We start from the raw sequence: 17316 nt of genomic DNA, 5'->3' as shown, positions 1-17316 counted from the left end.
ATGAAGCTTCCTCATGTATTCCAGCTGCATGTAGGAGTGCTTAAAGATGTACATGTATAATTAGATTTAATTATCTAAGGGGGTTGGGGTGGAAGAGTGGAGGGGAGAGAGAAAGGGGGGCAGGGGCTAAATAATGGATACAGAATTGTCTCTAAGTTGTCATAATCACCATCTAGCTTGGGCATCAGCACAAAGTGGTCTTAAAAACAATCATTCGCTCATGTTAGTGGCTGTCAAAGCTCCATCTAATCAATTCATTAATAAAATACCAGGTTAGCAAGCTGTCATGGCCAGAAGATAATTAGTTTTCATTGTGGGGTGGCACATTCTGTATCACATTGACATAATAAATAATTCCATAAACTGCTATAATTTATTTGCTTCTGAGCCTTTTTTTTCCCCCATTAGTTCTTCAGCAGATTGTATTAAACACGCACAAACTATAAATACAGAGAGTCCTTTAACCAGGCTCAGAAGCCTTAGGAAGCATGGATAGCTATTATACAAGCAGTTCATGGGTGACTTGCCTTTAGGTCATTTAAAGAAAGGTTGACAGAAGAGCTGAAAGCAGACCATGCCAAAAGGCACCCTCATTAGATCTCATCTCCATCACCTACATGTACTGAGTAAGGTGCTACTGTGGCCCAGCACGCAACACCAGGGTTGCGCAAGGGTTGTGTGGGAAAAGGATTGCTGCTGTTTTAACATCCCTTCACTAGGTCTGTCTTCTTGCCTTAACATGGAAGTACCCATCCAGGATGGGTTTGGCTGGGCTGAAGTCAAGATAGCCCAATTCTTTTTCTGCAAAGTACTCTAAAAACAAGCAGTTCAAAAAGTGATGCCTTAAGAGGCCTCCTAGAAACAGAGACTAGACAGGAGTAAAGGATCAAAAGAGGTATTTATTTAAAAGGCCTTCAAAGGTACCCCCTGGGGACTCTGAAGGTATTCTCAAAAATGGACCCCAAGATGGACCCCAGGTCACAAGTCCTTCACTTTTTTATAGGTTTGGTTCATTTGCATATCAGGGTTAACTCTCCAATTAAAGCTTCAGTTTTCCCCTCAGCTTGCTCCCCCTTAGAGGCTCTTTGGTTTATACTTTTGGCCTAGGACAGTCTTGGGGTCCTTGGAAAGCAGGGCCGGAAAGGCTTTGTTATGTCTACCTAGCATGAGAGAGCAGAAATTAACAGGCTACAAGAAACTTCAGAGTTACACACCAAGCAGTACAGAATTTGAAAAATAAAGAAGTTAAAACCTAAGGCATCAAAAGGGAATTGTAAGATGTGGACAGTAGAAAACAATGTTACCTTTCTGTTCATGTGAAAATGAGGTTTCTGGGAGGCTCTACAGCATGTCACCCCAGGCAGTTTCACTGCAGCTAGGTTAAGGTACTTTTATTCCTTCTATCAAAGACAACATCTTTATTCTAATCCTAGGAAACTGTGTTTCAGCACTATCTTCTGCAGTGAGTTCATGGGTTAATCACATGGTGCTTTAAAGACCTTATGCACAATGCCTTTGGTTTTCTTGCTTCTCCCTTGACTTGTGATCACAGGGAAGATTTTCATTGGTGCTATCCCTCTCCCCTGGTACCACACTTTATCACATGATTTTTAATTCATGTGCTATCACTACTAGAGACCTTATCTGTTCTCACAAGGGAATATTCAGCTTTCCTGCTGCTCTTCTCTGTACTTCTGCAAGCTCTTCTTGCTGAGTGCTCAGCAAACACACATTATACAAACCAGGTGGGAGGAACCAGTCTTTAAATAATAGTGTACTTTTAATAAATGCAAGCCTTTCTTAATGAAGCCTGACAGATTTCACAGATATGCAAATAAAACCACTTGGCAGAAATCTTAAAAAAAGGTCATCAAAATACCCCAAAAAATTCTTTCACTACTTAACATGGTTTTGCCGAATTTCATTTGCTATTGTGCTGCCTCGTTGCTTGGCTCTGTAAGATATTATTCATGGTCACTACTCCTTCTTTCTTTTCTGTCTTTAACAGGACTCATTATTTGCATATCTCCCCCCAAACTGTCCAGCTTAACCTGTGATTTCCCTTTTGAATTCAGAATGTTTGAGAAGGTCTGACATCATACTATCAGAAAGGAATGGGAACTGTTTTTGGAGCATAACAAGCAACAACATCAATTTTTCTGGAAAAAGGAATAAACATCACACTTCAGTGAAACTACTTCTGAGAAAGGAGATAACGCTGCAAGTATTTGAAACACAGGAGGCCCAAAAGCAATTGTTTGGATATGGATCTTCTTTATTCAATGCTATTCACCAAACAGTGTTTTGAATCCTGTTACAATGCATTGCTTGTTCTTTTCTTCTTGCCACTGCCCCATCTGATCAATTCCACTTAAAAAGCAAAAAAAAATTAAATAACTCGTTGGGTGAGCACACAGTGAAGATACAGTTATCTTTTCCATGGGTAATAAAAATTATGTGTGACTTGCTGCTTGCAAGTGCTTCACAGAAAGGTGGTCAGTAACCAGTGTGCAATAGTGAGAAGAAATGATGCAGGAGGAGAAAAACTCATCATCTACAAGACTGTAAGGTAAGTAGAATTTATGCATGCAGTTTTTTAATGGGCCCCTATCCAAGGGCTAGCAGCACAGAATTAAGCAAACAGAGCTGAAGACTCAGCAAAAGAACAGGGCATTTAGAAAAAAGTGATGTTTACCAGTAGAAAGTCATTCCTCTAATGAAAATTTAACAAGCACTAGTGTAGGCAGAAAAAAAAAAAAAAATTACAGTTTTCCTAAATGAAAACAGCAATCAAAGTTTTTGATTGCCTATCAGCTTTGAAATGCTAATCATTATGGTAGCTGTGTTGGTGAAGGTAAGGAATTACTTAAAGTGTGTTATTTTCTTTTTTAGTTTTGGGGTTTTTTTTTGTTTTTGTGGGGTTTTTTTGTTGTTTTGTTTTTTTTTAATCACTGCTCCTCTACAGCTGCACATGCTCAAGGAAACAAAACTGTATGGTTAATTACCCCTATGGAAGCAATCCAAACATTCACAAAGTAAAAGCTCCTTCCACCTTAAAGATCAAGGTTTTAAATTAGGAAAGTACTTAAGTCTCCAGCTGATAAAGATGTTTGACCTGCTGGGCAAAGGTAATCGCCAGGGATCTAATTCAGGACTCTCAGAGCACACAGCGCAGGGGGGATCCCCAGTGCAGAAGTTTGAAACAGTAAGATGCTACTTAGAGCAACAAGAAAAACAAGCACCGCAATTTTACAAACATTAATAAAAAATAACAGAAGCTTTTAGCCTTTTCCCTAAGAACTTATCATTCCTTTTCCTTCAAAACCCTTTTCCAAACACTGGCAGAGGTGTCCAAGTCAGCCCCTGGTCAAACTCATGTCAGGAAAGGAAACAGGTTTTCCTGTTCTTGATCAGATTTTGAGTTCATTTACAAATACAGTTTAAGCAGGACTAGAAGAAAACTTCTGAGACTGCTGTCATGCTCATGGTAAGACCAACAACAGACTGAAAAGCAAGAGGAATTATGTTCAGCTAAGACAAACCTGGCATTAGCAATCCTGCACTGCGTGGAAAGGCCATTGCCATTGCAAAGCTCAACCACAGAAAAGGAAAGTGGTAAGGAAATCAAATTTAATGAAACCAGCTAATTCCTCATTTCCATCAACCAGTAAGTCACTTGGATCAATTCACATCTTCCTTAATGCCTAAACCTCAACTTCCTATGAAAAAATAAGCAAAGAAAATTACACTGCACTTAGAAGTAAAGGAGATTTTGATTTTATCATTTATCATCAGAGGGAGAGTGTTCTTATATGAGAAAGATATACTAACATGCCACAGCACTTTAATATAAGCCTCCATTTCCCCTCAAAGCCGAGCAAACTCTTGGATGCCTCACTGAACATAATGAAATAGCAATGAAAAAATGCAAAAGAACGTAAAGTAAAATGCACAAGGTGTGTATCGTTCTTCATTGCTCCTTTTGATCACACCACAAAATACTAATCAGCCATGCAGACCTACTACTGTAGCACCTAGCTAGTAAACAGCTTGTATTTACAAGCAGGATTATCTGCAAAGAACACAACTAAGAGCTCACATGGACAGTGACAGTAGCTCAGCTAATGCTCGATAATGAATTAAACGATAGTAACTCAGTCTGGGCCAAGACAGGGTTTCAGAATCTAAGAGCTCACAATTTAATCAAATAGTTTTGTGTTCTACTCATAGGAAATATTATTCCAACGATGTAGGATACAGCAAGATGCACACAAGTATTTCAGACCTTGGAATCCTACATGCCCTCCAAATGTTTGCCACAATTTCAGCTAGAGACACATACAAAATTAAAACAGACATCCAATACCAGAATGGAGGAGCAGAATTAACACTGGGAATATTTTCTCTAAGGAACAGCATATAAAGACATACTGGATGTAGGATAAAAAGCAACTCCCTTAATGTTTGTTTTCTTTGAACAGCAAAGGAATAGCACTGGGGGCAGTGTACAGAACAGGAGTGGGCCACAAGGTGAGATCGGGGATCTAATTTTTTCTTTTCACATCTTACCTATCTGTGTGTGTGTAAATAAAACTGCAATATAAACTCAGAAAATTCTTATATGAAGAACTTAAAAATACAAAATAAACAGGCAAACAAAACCCCAAAGCAATTGGTGACTTCATTTTGGGGAGCATGAGCTAGCTGTTCTGTAGAAACCAAGCAAATGCCCAAATGCAGCTCTGTGTAACAGGGAAAGTGTCAGTAAAGACAAATCAAGCAATAGCCCACTCCTTACTCTAATTTCTTATGGCTATTGTCATGAAGGCACTTTCCTGTCTGAACCCTAACCAGCATCCAGAACTACACAGGATGACAGATACATGAAACTGCCATCACAAACACTATAAGGTACATCAGACACATGAAAGTTGCTAGAAAATTATTTTCTCTTCCCATCCCAGGATTTCAGTGTTTGTTCTTTTTCTATCAGCACAAGTAAGCCTTTTCATTTTTCTGCTCCTGAGGCTGACACAAAACACCCTTTAAGAAGCCAGGTAGCTGTGACACATGGAAGTTCTGACCACCATGAGGAACTGGTGGCTTGTTTCCCACACTCACCTGGGAGTATCACCACTAAACAACAGTTTGGGGCACATCATAATTGACTTTTGCTTCAACCTACAGTAAAATGACAATCCCTGCAAGTAGCTGCCATGAAAGTAGACTGATACAGCAGAATTTAGCTTTGATATATGACTTAAGCCTGCAGTATCCGGTAAGAGGCAAAAAACTGACTGCTGAATGCTTTTTAGACTCACTGTAGCAGCCTACAATGAAAAAATATTGCAAAGTGAGTTCTGAAAACCTTATAGGATACACTGCTTTTATAGCTTAATAGGCTTTTCTACATCCTTCTACTTAAGTATAAAGTACCACTTTAAATACCAAGGCTAGTAAAATTTCGGATTATCCTCATGTGTCTGAACAAAATGATGGGACATTATATACTCGGGGGCAGTTACAGCTGCCTCTTGACAGCAGAACTCCCAACTGAGAGCATTTTGGCCTCTGGGTGCAAAAAAAATGCACACAATATTTATTTGCAACAGATACACTATATAAACTGATTTATCCTTGTAACTGACCTAGGCTTAGTATAACTGGGTACTTTTGCCATGTCTTCAGACAGATCCTTTTCATCCTCTGATGGGTTTCTATAGTTAGGAAAATAATTGTATACCCTGGAAGCCAACGTAACTTGTATGCTAAAGAAACACCCTTAGAGGAGATAACAGCACCTACCACTGCTTAGCCAGCTGAACAGGAACAATGCCAACAGTGGATCACATATCCGCGTGCATGCGTGCACGCACATGGATGTGAGCTGGAAACAACAAGGCCTGTATGGTTGTGGCAGAAGGTTTTGCTCAGCCCACTCTGCAGTGCTGATCCATGTGCATTTAAGCAGCTTTGGATCTAAGTGGAAAAAATGGCACAAGAATAAAATTCTGTGATTTCTGCCCAGGAAGCACACATGGCTTATGGAGCCACCAACTTTCCCACAGTAGAGAGAGAAAGTGAGCAGAGAGATTAAAGGAGTTTAAAGGAATTCCTTGAATTAAGACAATATAGACCAAATTTATTCTCAACTTCATCAACAGCAGAAACAAAAAATAAAAACTACTGCAACTAGTTTACCAACTTCACCTACCAGATTTGGAAGCCACTTTCAATGCCCAATGCAGACAAAAAGAAGCACGTCTGTTGTTTTCAATACATGGCTGCCAAAATATCTGCTACAGTTTCTCAATCTACCTGCATAATCTCTAGGCAATTTTAATCACATACAGCTGTTCGTGCAATTTTAATGGTGTTTTTCTCCCTGAAACATTCATCCCCCCTAGAACATTAATATTTCTTCGTTAAGAGTCCCACATTAAAAATCATTTTGTGAAATACAGTCTACTAAAGTGGAGAGTCTATGCAGAAGTTTTTGCTAAGCGACTTATGTGCACAGAAACATGGAGCAAATGTTACCCTGCATACACAAGCATTCAAATGCCTGAAGTAAACACATTAGAAGGGAGCAAATCACATTGGTGCATACTATGTGGGTGGAACTGGGAATAGTTTGAAAAGATTTCTTGTTCATTCGGTTATTACTTTTTAATGTACATTTCATTTTTTAAATAAATGGAATACTGTTTCAATCTTATCAACTAGAATTTACAATCATTTTATGGTACCTACATTTTACATCTAGAAGAGACCACCTTGACCATCTGATTTGATCCCCTCCTTAAAATGCAGAGTGAAGCAACCACTCTGGCTTTAAAACTTCTGGATCTCATTTGCTATATATAAATCAGGTGCCAAAGCATGACTGAAAAAGTATTTAAAGTGACAATAGAAAGAGGAAGAGAGGACAATCAAAGGCACTGCTTACTTAAATTTTACAGTGTGACACTCCTGATGTTTGTGATAGTCCTGTCTTGACCTCTACCTGGACAGCAGCATGATGATACTTCCTTCATTGCTGAGATTAAGGCATTTATGGTCAGGGCCATATCATATTTTATTTAAACACACTGCAGAAGGACATGAAATTTTACAGTTCAGATTCTCCATGGTACTTGAGCTAAGCTTGGGCTTCAGGGAAGAGCAAACAGCCAGCTCACGTGAGAGCTGCCAAGGTGCAGCTTCCCTTTATCAGCCCAGAATAAACATCTTCCTCTTTCTTATGGCCAGACGGGCCTCTCAGCCCAACCACTCTCCAAGCCCTCTCTCCACCTGGATTTTTAGAGGGATGACAGGGGCAACAGTACTGCATCAACCAGCACCATTTTTTAACAGATTTGAGTCCTGAAGTGAGACAAATTCCTGTTGTATGAACGGTAGCAAAAGGGGACAGCAGCTCTGCCAGCCATGACCAGGGTTTTGCTCCCTTGAGAGCCCCTTCTCACAGATGGAGGTCCCACTTGCCATTCAGCAGCAGTCTCCGGTCACCTTGGGCCTAAATCCTGCAACTGTACACAAAGGTCCTAAAGCAAGTTTCAGCGAGTCAACCTCACAGCACAGAGATACAAAACCATCACCACTCACCCTCCCCAGCCACAGCACATTAGGCCTGCACTTCACTAGCAGCAATCATTTCAACCAAATGATGCATGTATTTCAACCATAACTATGAATACAAATACCAAGTAAGGTCCTGACTCATTCCACCCAATGTACCTGAAATGACTGCAATCAGAGTAAAGTCTCCCTAGTGCACAGCCAGTAAGAATAGACATCTTCTGCAAATGTTACAGCCCTGAGAACAGACTTGATCCTCCAGGCATCAATGTTTTTATTTTTGACTGTACAGCTATGAGCCTTTGCCGAAAGGAGAAGCTCAGTTCTTCCTGCTGTAGACAGAGAAACTACACTGACACACAGATAGATAAATGATAGGAAGACAACAGGATCCGCTTCATTTTATCTGGGGCAATCTTTCAGCCATATAATGAAATAAAAATCTCTTGGGGACCTTAGATCAAAACGTTTTTTGGTCTAGCAACCGCAACTCCCCCTCAGGCTCCACGTGGGTTACAGGTTTAATCTCATCTTCCTGCAAAGGCACTGGCAGGAGTGGGGCCACCCTTGACTCCATCGGCTGCTCCATGGCTGCAGGCTTCAGGCAAAACAGACAGACTTCAGCTGTGTATGCCTATTAGGGCTCTAATGCTGGGAATAGCAGCAGAACACACAACCAAGGCAATTCAATCTAGAGCAAGATAATTCACTACCAGTCTTACCCCCCACCCCTTTCCACAGCACCAAATGCATCAGTGACAAGTACCCCACCTTTTCTCAATGTAAGGGCAATCGTATGCCCATTATCTCTACCCTTAACTCTGCACAAACTGTAGAAGTGACTGTACCTGAATCTGAGGTTATTGAGATCACTGTGAACAGGGATGGCTTCTGCAAAAGTAACCACAATGCTAATACTGTAAAGCAGGATGGAGGTCTGAACTAGGCACCTGTTAGCTAAAGCAACTTTCTGAAATCAGATTAAACTTTCTGGATGTTTTTTCTTGTGGCTGGTGCTGATGTTTAGCAAAAGCATGGAACTCAATGTGTCAATCCACATGGGAAGGAAGCCTCTTCTCCATCCCACTCTGTCCTCACCCTGTTTCCTTTCAGGGCATTTATAAACACAAAACAGCTCCCACAGTTACAGTGACTTGAGACATAAAAAGCAGAAAAATTCCCATAACCCCAAGATCTTCTCAGTGAGGTGTTATCTTTTGTCCCTTCTATATGCTACTTTTCAGAGTAAATGTTCTTTTAAAGCACCTTGCTGTCCCTGCCCACAAAGGAGGAAATAATATCTTCAGCTATGGAAGTATCCAGGCTTCTTTTTGAAAGTCAGGATGCGATATAGATTATTAAATACTACACATACAACTATTCTTTAATTCCACAAGTCTTCCATTTACCACTTCTTACATTCAAAGCAAGTCTGCACCTACACGTGCACAGTTGTGTAAGCCCTACGTGCAGTTACACATCCACCCCTCCTCGTAAGGGTTGCCAGCAATTTTGTGAAAATAGGTCAGAGAGGTCAGCTACATACCCTCCTTCCCACAAGAGATAAGGTGCAGTGTCTCACACCTGTCAAGACAGTGAATTCATTAATTTCTAACAATCACAGGCTTCTTAACTGGGCATTTGTGCATATTCTTACCAGTGAGAGGTAGTTGCTCAGTTCTCACTGTCGGGTCACTGCTAGCAATCTGCAGACCAGGCAAGTTGGGAAGGTGTTGTATGTTAAGAAGTGTCAGGAAAGGGAGAGAAATCAGTTTGATTGTGTGCATTTTTAACACAAAAATGCTAGTAAATGTAGTGAACCCAAACGTCACCTCCCAGCCCTTCTTGCTCTACTGCAGATCATGACAGCAGTTACCTCACTCGGATCCTTTCTGTGGTTCCAACTTTCCCACCGTTCAGGTTATATGGCTGAGCTCCCTGTACATCTCCCAGAGCTCTTTTGTGTCACTAACATGATGTCACTGATGTCATCGCTGTAACAATCAACCCTGAAGCACAACATGATGATTGTTTCTTCAACTCACATTCACAGCACATTTGTTCCAGCAGGCTTGAAAATGAGAGGATGAGGCAGGCTAGGTTTTCCTGCTCAGTAGGTTTTTGCTCCAATCTAATTAAAAACATTCCGCAATTCACTGAAGTTCCTAGAGAACTGCACGTGTACCACACTTTAAAATAAGCTCTAAGTCCTTTATTTTTTTAAATGCACTCCCCAGATGGAGACGTTTCCTCAGAAGTTTTTTTGTGAGCTGCTTCTGAGCTATCTTGGTCTTCTTGTTATTGCTAATGGTTTTCTTCTTCATCTAAAAGCTAACAAGGAAAGCCACTGTTGGTTCTCTGACATGCAGAGAAGTGACAGTACAGCTCACTAGAAACAGGCAGCTGTGGTCACCTTGGTCTGAAACTGGGTCAGAGATGCCAGCTCATGGTTATACGGGAGAAATATGCAAGTAATATTAGGGATTCAGAGGCTGAGGACAAGACCATCCTTTTCTTGCTGGCAGAAGTCAAGCAGGTTTAACAGCTCTGAGAAAAGGCAGCTTCCTCACAACAAAAGGTATGTTTCATGTACAATTTTTGGTAACTTTTCCTCATTTCTGGAAAAAGTGTCAAGGAATCTATGTGAACAGCCTGTCAGAGACTGAAATATTACAGTTTATGACTTAAATATTTTCATGAAGGATTTTTAAAGCTGTATTACAAAAGCTGTAGTGAAGACTGCCGAACCCTGGATGGGGCCCTGACTGAGGCCTTACACCGCTTGCTGATGAAGATAAAGTAGCAACTCAGGGCTGGGGACATTCATGGAGCACAGGCTTAACACCTCCAAAGGTGGAGACCACAGCCCCAGGGCTATCAGCTGCCAGGCTTGATCAGACCCTCCACCTGTTGGGGGGGTGGAGGGAGGAGAGACTTTGGGTATCTGGGAAAAGCCTCTTGTCAGAGGCACAGTGACTGCCCATCCTCTACTGTGCAGAGGAGCCCAGCTGAGGGGTCCTCACCAGGGGGGAGGAAGCTTATCCACAGCAGAAGGGGGTGACATGGCCCATCACAGTGGCCCCACTCAAAGGGGTCCCCAGACCCTGCACCAGAGCCCCAGAGATGATGCAACAGACCCTCAGTGCTGCAGGGGACAGTGTCAAGCCAGCCCCTGCAAGGGAGATGTGGGCATTCCCACCTGGCCCAAAGTGTACATTAATCCACGGGATTCTGCACTCTTCGGTGTTCGCGGCATGGTGTAGCATGTGGTGGCCACGGTGGCGACGGGGGACCCTCACCACCATCAGACCAGATTGAGGGGAGCAATGAGACATCGTTGGGACCCTCAGATGGGTGATATGCTTCCACCTTAACCCCTGTCACCTCTCCCTGTTCCCCCACCCACACTTCTTTTTCTTTCTTTTCTCTTTCTTTCTCTTTGCCTCTTTTATTATTAAATACAACACATCAATTTTTTGGCACCAACATCTAACTTCATTTGGTTTTAATCTCGTTTTGGGGTATATTTTGAACCTTCTAAGTTCTTCCCGAGACATAATTTTCTTTACTCTTCTGGGTTTAAACAGGATTGTAACACAGCCAAGCCAAGCCCTGCACTGCTACACCACCTTAAGCCAAAAGAGAGCCATCACTGGGAGACTGCCACTACTGTGCTTTATGTTGCTGCTTGTGGGAGAATGTGTGCTGATGGAAAGTCCATCCAGCTCCAAACACTGTTAAGATAACTGGACAAATTCAGTAGGAAAGACTACAGCGTCTTGACGTATTCTGCTTATAACTCCATCCCTGATACTGGAAACAGACTTTTTGCCAGCTAAAGTCACTTCGACCTGGGGAACTGTAGCATGTCACATACAACGCCAGCAACATTCTTGCCATCAAACAAGTGCTAAAGGATCCTTCTGACTAGCTAGCTATGATATCACCAGCTTCCAAATTCAGACTTTCTCAGGAACTGTCCCTAAATGCCTCAAAAAATGCCTGTCCTCATCTCCAGAAACAAGAGTGCCCTTAAGCTGTACAGCCAAGAACAAATTCCTTCAGGGTTGTAACAACCAATTAAGGGATGTGAAGCAATTACTTTTATATCCATACAAATGAAACTCCTCCAATGCAATTAAGAATCCCTTATCATCTACTATTGAATTTGCGGAAACCATATGCTGTACATTCACTCCTCCCCCAACTTTTCCACAATTTTAATCAGTTTGTTTTAGCTAATGTAATGAAACCTACCTATTCAAGAGAAATAATGGATGTCTGCACATTATCTGAGTATTTCTAAATGTCCTTTTTAATTTTAAATATAATTTCATTTGAGATTTTTCAGCTTTCATTTCTATTAATAAATTATCATTTCTTCTATATAAGTGAAGAGCTAGTATGTCATGTAATTTTTTTCCTCTAAATAGACTAAGACTTTGATCTAATGCAAGCCCTTGCTGGGAGTAGAGAGACTTTCTGTCTAATTTAGTTATGAAAAATATTCAATTAAACTTCGGAGTTTAATTCATTTAGTTATGAAAATTAGATGAGCTCAATAAGGTACATTTGATTTGCCTTAAGAAAAAAAACCAAACCAAAAAAAGGAGAAGAATATCTGAAAGGGAAACAAATATGAATGGAGAACAAAAGTAGCTTTCCCTGTTCATGTTGAAAGGTGGATAACATGAAGAGTCTGAGTTCCATTTTTGTGCCTACATAAAACACAGCCACAATGAGTTCATGCAAATTTTATATCCAAGAGATACATGAACAGCTGGTATTAACATCTTAATTGTCTCTTGGGTAACAAAAATCCCCATAGATCATAACTGAGTCCATCCCAGTCAAGGGAGATCTGTTTCCTCACAACAGGATTACACCATCCACACAAAACTCTTCTCCATCTCCACTCGAGGAAAAAGAAAAATATCTGAATTATTTTTCAAAACCAGAACAGAACAATATGTGTCACAGTATCCCGCAGTGGTAGGGAGGAGAAGAGAGATCCAGCAGGCAAGAACTGTGCAGCAAGATTGATTTATTTAATTATTTTACAAACTCTTTTATAGACTTTTTTCTTCATAGTCTAATTGGTCAAAGGATCAGCCACCCCTTGGGGTGATTGGCTAAAATCCTAAACATCCATTGTCAAAATATTTTTCTACTGTACCATAAACAAAGGTTTGCAAGGTCGCAGGTGTTCATAGTTTATAGAACTCTACAAGTATCTTCCGTGAGAGAGAAAAGTATCTCACGGGACTGGGAAGAAGCAAGAAAAATTCTTGCTAGCAGCAATATTTGTATCCACAAACATGGATCTCTCCGACAGAGGCCTCCTCCTACTTTTGCAGCCATCACTCACCATTTTTGCAGATGGGACAGCACTGGTCGGGCTCATACACCGGATCCACACACTCGGTCTGGGGACAGGCTGAGACCGTGCACAGCACTTCACCATTGCCTTCACAGCGACACCTTTCACATGGAGAAACCTGAAACACAAACCCAGTCACCCTTTAACTCCTTCACTTAATGCACTCCTGGAGTGTGCAATGCCCACCTTCTCATCTGCAATGTTCTTTCCTTCACATCTTTTTCCTCCCCACTCTAAAACAAACGGGTTTTGTGGCCTAAATAATGCAGAGAGCAAGACTGGGCTCCTGCAAAATTACAGAACTACAGCAGGAAAAAACCCCAAAACAAGCAGGTTCTTCTCTGTACCTACACAGCAAATGGGAAAGTCAGAGGGATGTTGAAAACAAGAACAGTGAAGACTTTTAATACAAATAAAACAACAATTACCTTATTGAATCTCTAATGAACTTCCTGAAAATTAAGTTCATAATCTGGATTAGTTCTATTAGAGGTTCAAAATATACTTTGGAGAAAAATATTCTATTTTAAGAAGAAAAGTTTTGCTAAATGAAGTTAGAAGCTTCATTTAATGGAAAACCTTATCAATTTTTTCAGGTTTGAAAGTATTGTGATAGCAGGAAGTTAAATTTTATTGAAAACTATATTTTTCAAAGAGAATTCAGGAAAAAACCACATCCTTTTGAATTCAGGTGTTTCCCATAGGTTAACTGTATTTGGACCACTCTTCTAATACTCGTAACTTTCTGAAAGGAAGTTGAAATTCAAAGAAAGGGGTGAAGGAAAATACCGGAAATCTTTTATACCTAGTGAAATGTTACTGGCTTTGAAGAACTCGTACAGAATAGGAATACCATGAAATAGTTACTTGAAAGACCTACTTCAAAGAAATTAATTCTGAACAAAACAGTAGCAAGACTCTCTTTAGTAAAAAATGGACTTTGAAATGTCTGCAGTTCCCACATATACAATTCCAGCTGTCCTCTTCAGCATTCCTGACCAGGCGCATCACACTGCACTGCTGACATCCTCATACCACACAAGATAGAGGGAAGCAAGGATGTGAAGAGCAACAAATGCCATACTGTAAATCTCATTGCTGCACTCCAAAAAACCACATGGGTACCCATGCTCAGAACACAGGATGAAAACGCAGCTGAACGTTATTAGTGATCCTCTAAATCTATAATCTGTGCAGATTACTGGTTTACTTAAGGAGGAGGTTGTTCTTTTTATGCACCCTTTTTCATTCCAGATTCTAGCTGATGCAGACAACCCCCTCTGCATTTCTCCAATAAGAGCAGAAAAAAATAAAATCTAAAAAAGAAAATAATTATTTGCTATGAAGAATCACCCAGATGCCTGACTTGCAGATCATCTGCTTCTTCTCCCTATTTTTTAGGCAGCCTATCACATTTTTTCCTCAAATCCATTCTCTTCTTATTTGCCTCTCACATCCTTCTCACTTCCAAAGTTCAAACATGTGGATGCTTGCACAGCATCATCTCCAACTAAATGCTCATTCATGCCTTGCTACTTCCCTTCCCACCTGCCAAAGCTGCTATTTGCTTATGCACATCTTTCACGCCCTCCCCTCTGCTTAGAAAGCCTAAATAGGGTCTCTTGCTGTGTTGCTTTCTGCTTTTATTACTATTATTTATTTCAGATTTCCTTTGCTACCTACTCACTTTGTGTTTTCTCTTTGCTTTACACTCTACCAAGCATAACACCACAGTGTATGTTTATAAAATCCTACACAGAGGCTGACAGCCCAGTGCAGCAGATCTTTGTTACAGACTTTGGGACAACTTTGTCCTGTAATTGGTTTTAAACTGCCACATTCACTTCCAGAGCTGGAGTGTCAGCAGATGAGGAGGTTCCTGATCCAGTGCTCAGAGTTGAAAGGCTCAGGTATTTTAAGTAATCACTTGAACCACATGTGAAGTTTTGAGTGTCAGCAAACCTGAGATCCTAAGTATTAAGTCAACAATAAGACTCCTTCCTTCTAGAGTTACATCCAGAAACAATACTTACTAAATTATAAAAACATAGTTTTTAAGGAGGACTCATTTTTTTTTATATTATTTTTAAGTAATCCTACTTGATCAAAGATACCAGAACTCAGTTCCAAGGATCAGGATCAACAAGCCAAACCTACAGCTTTCAATCGATTTTAACACTTTTTGCCATGACTTGGAAAAGATGCAAATTCACCAACCATCAAAAGTTCAATAAGACCAGTAGCTACGACAACAGAGGTTCCTTAGCCCAGGACACTGCTTAGTAGCTGTGTCATTCAATACTGGAAGTGGTGTAAAAACTAAAGTATCTGATCGCAATCAGGAAACAAGACAAGCACACAGATGCTATTCCTAAAATCTCTCCTCTGTAAAATTTAAGCATGTTCTAATTAAATAGGTTTGCTAGATTTCCAAATTTGAGAAAGGCTGAAATTCTCAGAAAAGTAAGTCACTTGATGAAGCACTGAAAATACTATTGATTGAAAAATAAAGCTGATCTAATTCTTATCTAATAATTATGAGTTTTAATACACATTTCTGTCCTATACAGCACATACACCTGAAAACTATATCTTTCATGAACAGAGTGCACTGTTAATGTGATACTGCCATAATGAAGACACTTCTAGTGTCATAGATCATGGGATTTCAGGGGAATACTTACATTACACCCTTGGTAAGTACGGTCATCTGCACAACCCACCAATCTGAGTAATGGCAGCAGTGATAAGGAAGGTCCCCACGAGCTTATTTCTAGAGAGATCTTTTCAGGCATGTAAGTAAACCACAGTGGCTGCTAAAATGGTATCAGTGTCAGCCATTATCTGTTCATCTTTGGACTAAACAGTGCATTCTTTTTATAGATGATCAGGATATAGCAGGAACTGTAGAAAACCCCCACTTTCCGCAACTTAATGGCAGCTCAGTACTTGGAGATGTAATCATCATTAGAGAGAGAGAGAGAGACAGTAAGACAGCATGTGTATGTAACAGCAGCTAAATAAATCAGAATGAAAAGACCCATTTGGTCCTTCATTTCCCCTCTCTACTCACGCAATGCAAGCACCCTCCCTGCTGCACAGTTCCTAGTGGCAGTCAACACAAGGAGCATCCCACTTGTTCCAGTGGGAAACGACCAGCCCAGCAGCACTCAACACTCAGCACTTCTGACATAACCAGGCCGGACTGGAAATAATATCACCTATCAACCTCTCTCTGAAGACTAATGATACCACGTCTCCATGGTCTACAGATGAAGCTGTTAACTCGATAGCAGCAGCAGTTCTGCCGCTGAAAAAACTGCAGGAAGGCAACAAGAGGCAACAGAAGTCTTGTGTATTCACCATGCAGCCATAAAACCTGTAGAAAATAGAGTGCAGATGGCAAAAAAACCTACTTCTTTAGAATTGTCTAAAGGGAAGTTTATGAGGAGAGGTACAAATGGAGTTGCAGACATTGTAAAAGAGCAAATGCACTATGGTATAAACCGCTAAGTTTTCCACTAGTGGGGTGTGAAGAAAGCTCTAGCTTAGTAGGTTTATCCAACAGCTTAGTGCAAATTTTCATAATTAGGAAGTGACAAATCATTCGTAGTCCAAGGGAATTTGAGGCTTTCCCCTACTCCCTTCCACATGTCAAACTTTAATTAGAAAATAAAAAGACATCTAAACCAAACCAACAAAAAAGCTGAATTAAAAATATATATACAACCTACAATCGGTTCCTTGAGCCTTGAAAACACCTAAATTAAAAAACAAATGCCCAAAACAATCATAATCCCAAACTTCCTTGCTTTTGCACTGGAATTTTTACTAATATTTTCTTGCCACTTACACAACTCAGGAGAACATGAATGGGGTTACACTGACAATAAACATACCAGCCATGCTTTTACTCCTCTCTGTCTTCAAAGTACCTCAGTTCTTTCAAAACTCTTTTGGGCTTGTTGACTTCCAGATTTCCAAGTAATTTACCCACAAAAAACCCCTATTTGCTTCCTCATGGTAGCAAGAAAATTCTAAAAGACACAAAGCAACAACTTTCAAAAATATAGATCTTTTCCAAAACATTGCACTTCTGAAGATAATTTATGGCTCTGGTAAGACTTTCTATGCCAGCCCTCATTTTCAAATTTTACTTGAAAGATTTGGACCATGTGCTTTAGAAATCTCCAGCTTCAGTGCAGAACTTTATCCCCATTGCGTTTCACCAAACAGAGGTTTTGCTACCAGTTCCACTCATATAGATGCTGTGATCACACTGCTATTCTGCCTCACAAAACCCACAGGGGACCAGAGTGGTGCTGATGGAAACAGCTTTATGAGACCTTGTCCTTTCC

General features: G+C 40.5%; 1 protein-coding gene across 2 annotated transcripts in view; it reads right to left on the bottom strand.

Moving 5' to 3' along the window:
* The window catches only part of VWC2 (von Willebrand factor C domain containing 2), a 57124-nt gene that overhangs the window by 35609 nt on the left and 4199 nt on the right, over positions 1 to 17316 (bottom strand). For both annotated transcript variants that reach the window (XM_017738782.1, XM_017738781.1), the window contains exon 3: positions 12947 to 13076. In XM_017738782.1, coding sequence (XP_017594271.1) covers positions 12947 to 13076 — 130 coding nt within the window. The remainder of the gene's footprint in view (positions 1 to 12946; positions 13077 to 17316) is intronic.

The sequence above is a fragment of the Corvus brachyrhynchos genome, unplaced genomic scaffold (assembly GCF_000691975.1).
Source record: "Corvus brachyrhynchos isolate BGI_N302 unplaced genomic scaffold, ASM69197v1 scaffold23, whole genome shotgun sequence".
Lineage (NCBI taxonomy): Eukaryota > Metazoa > Chordata > Aves > Passeriformes > Corvidae > Corvus > Corvus brachyrhynchos.
Note: the sequence above shows the minus strand (reverse complement) of the source record. Positions and strands in the feature narration are given on the sequence as shown.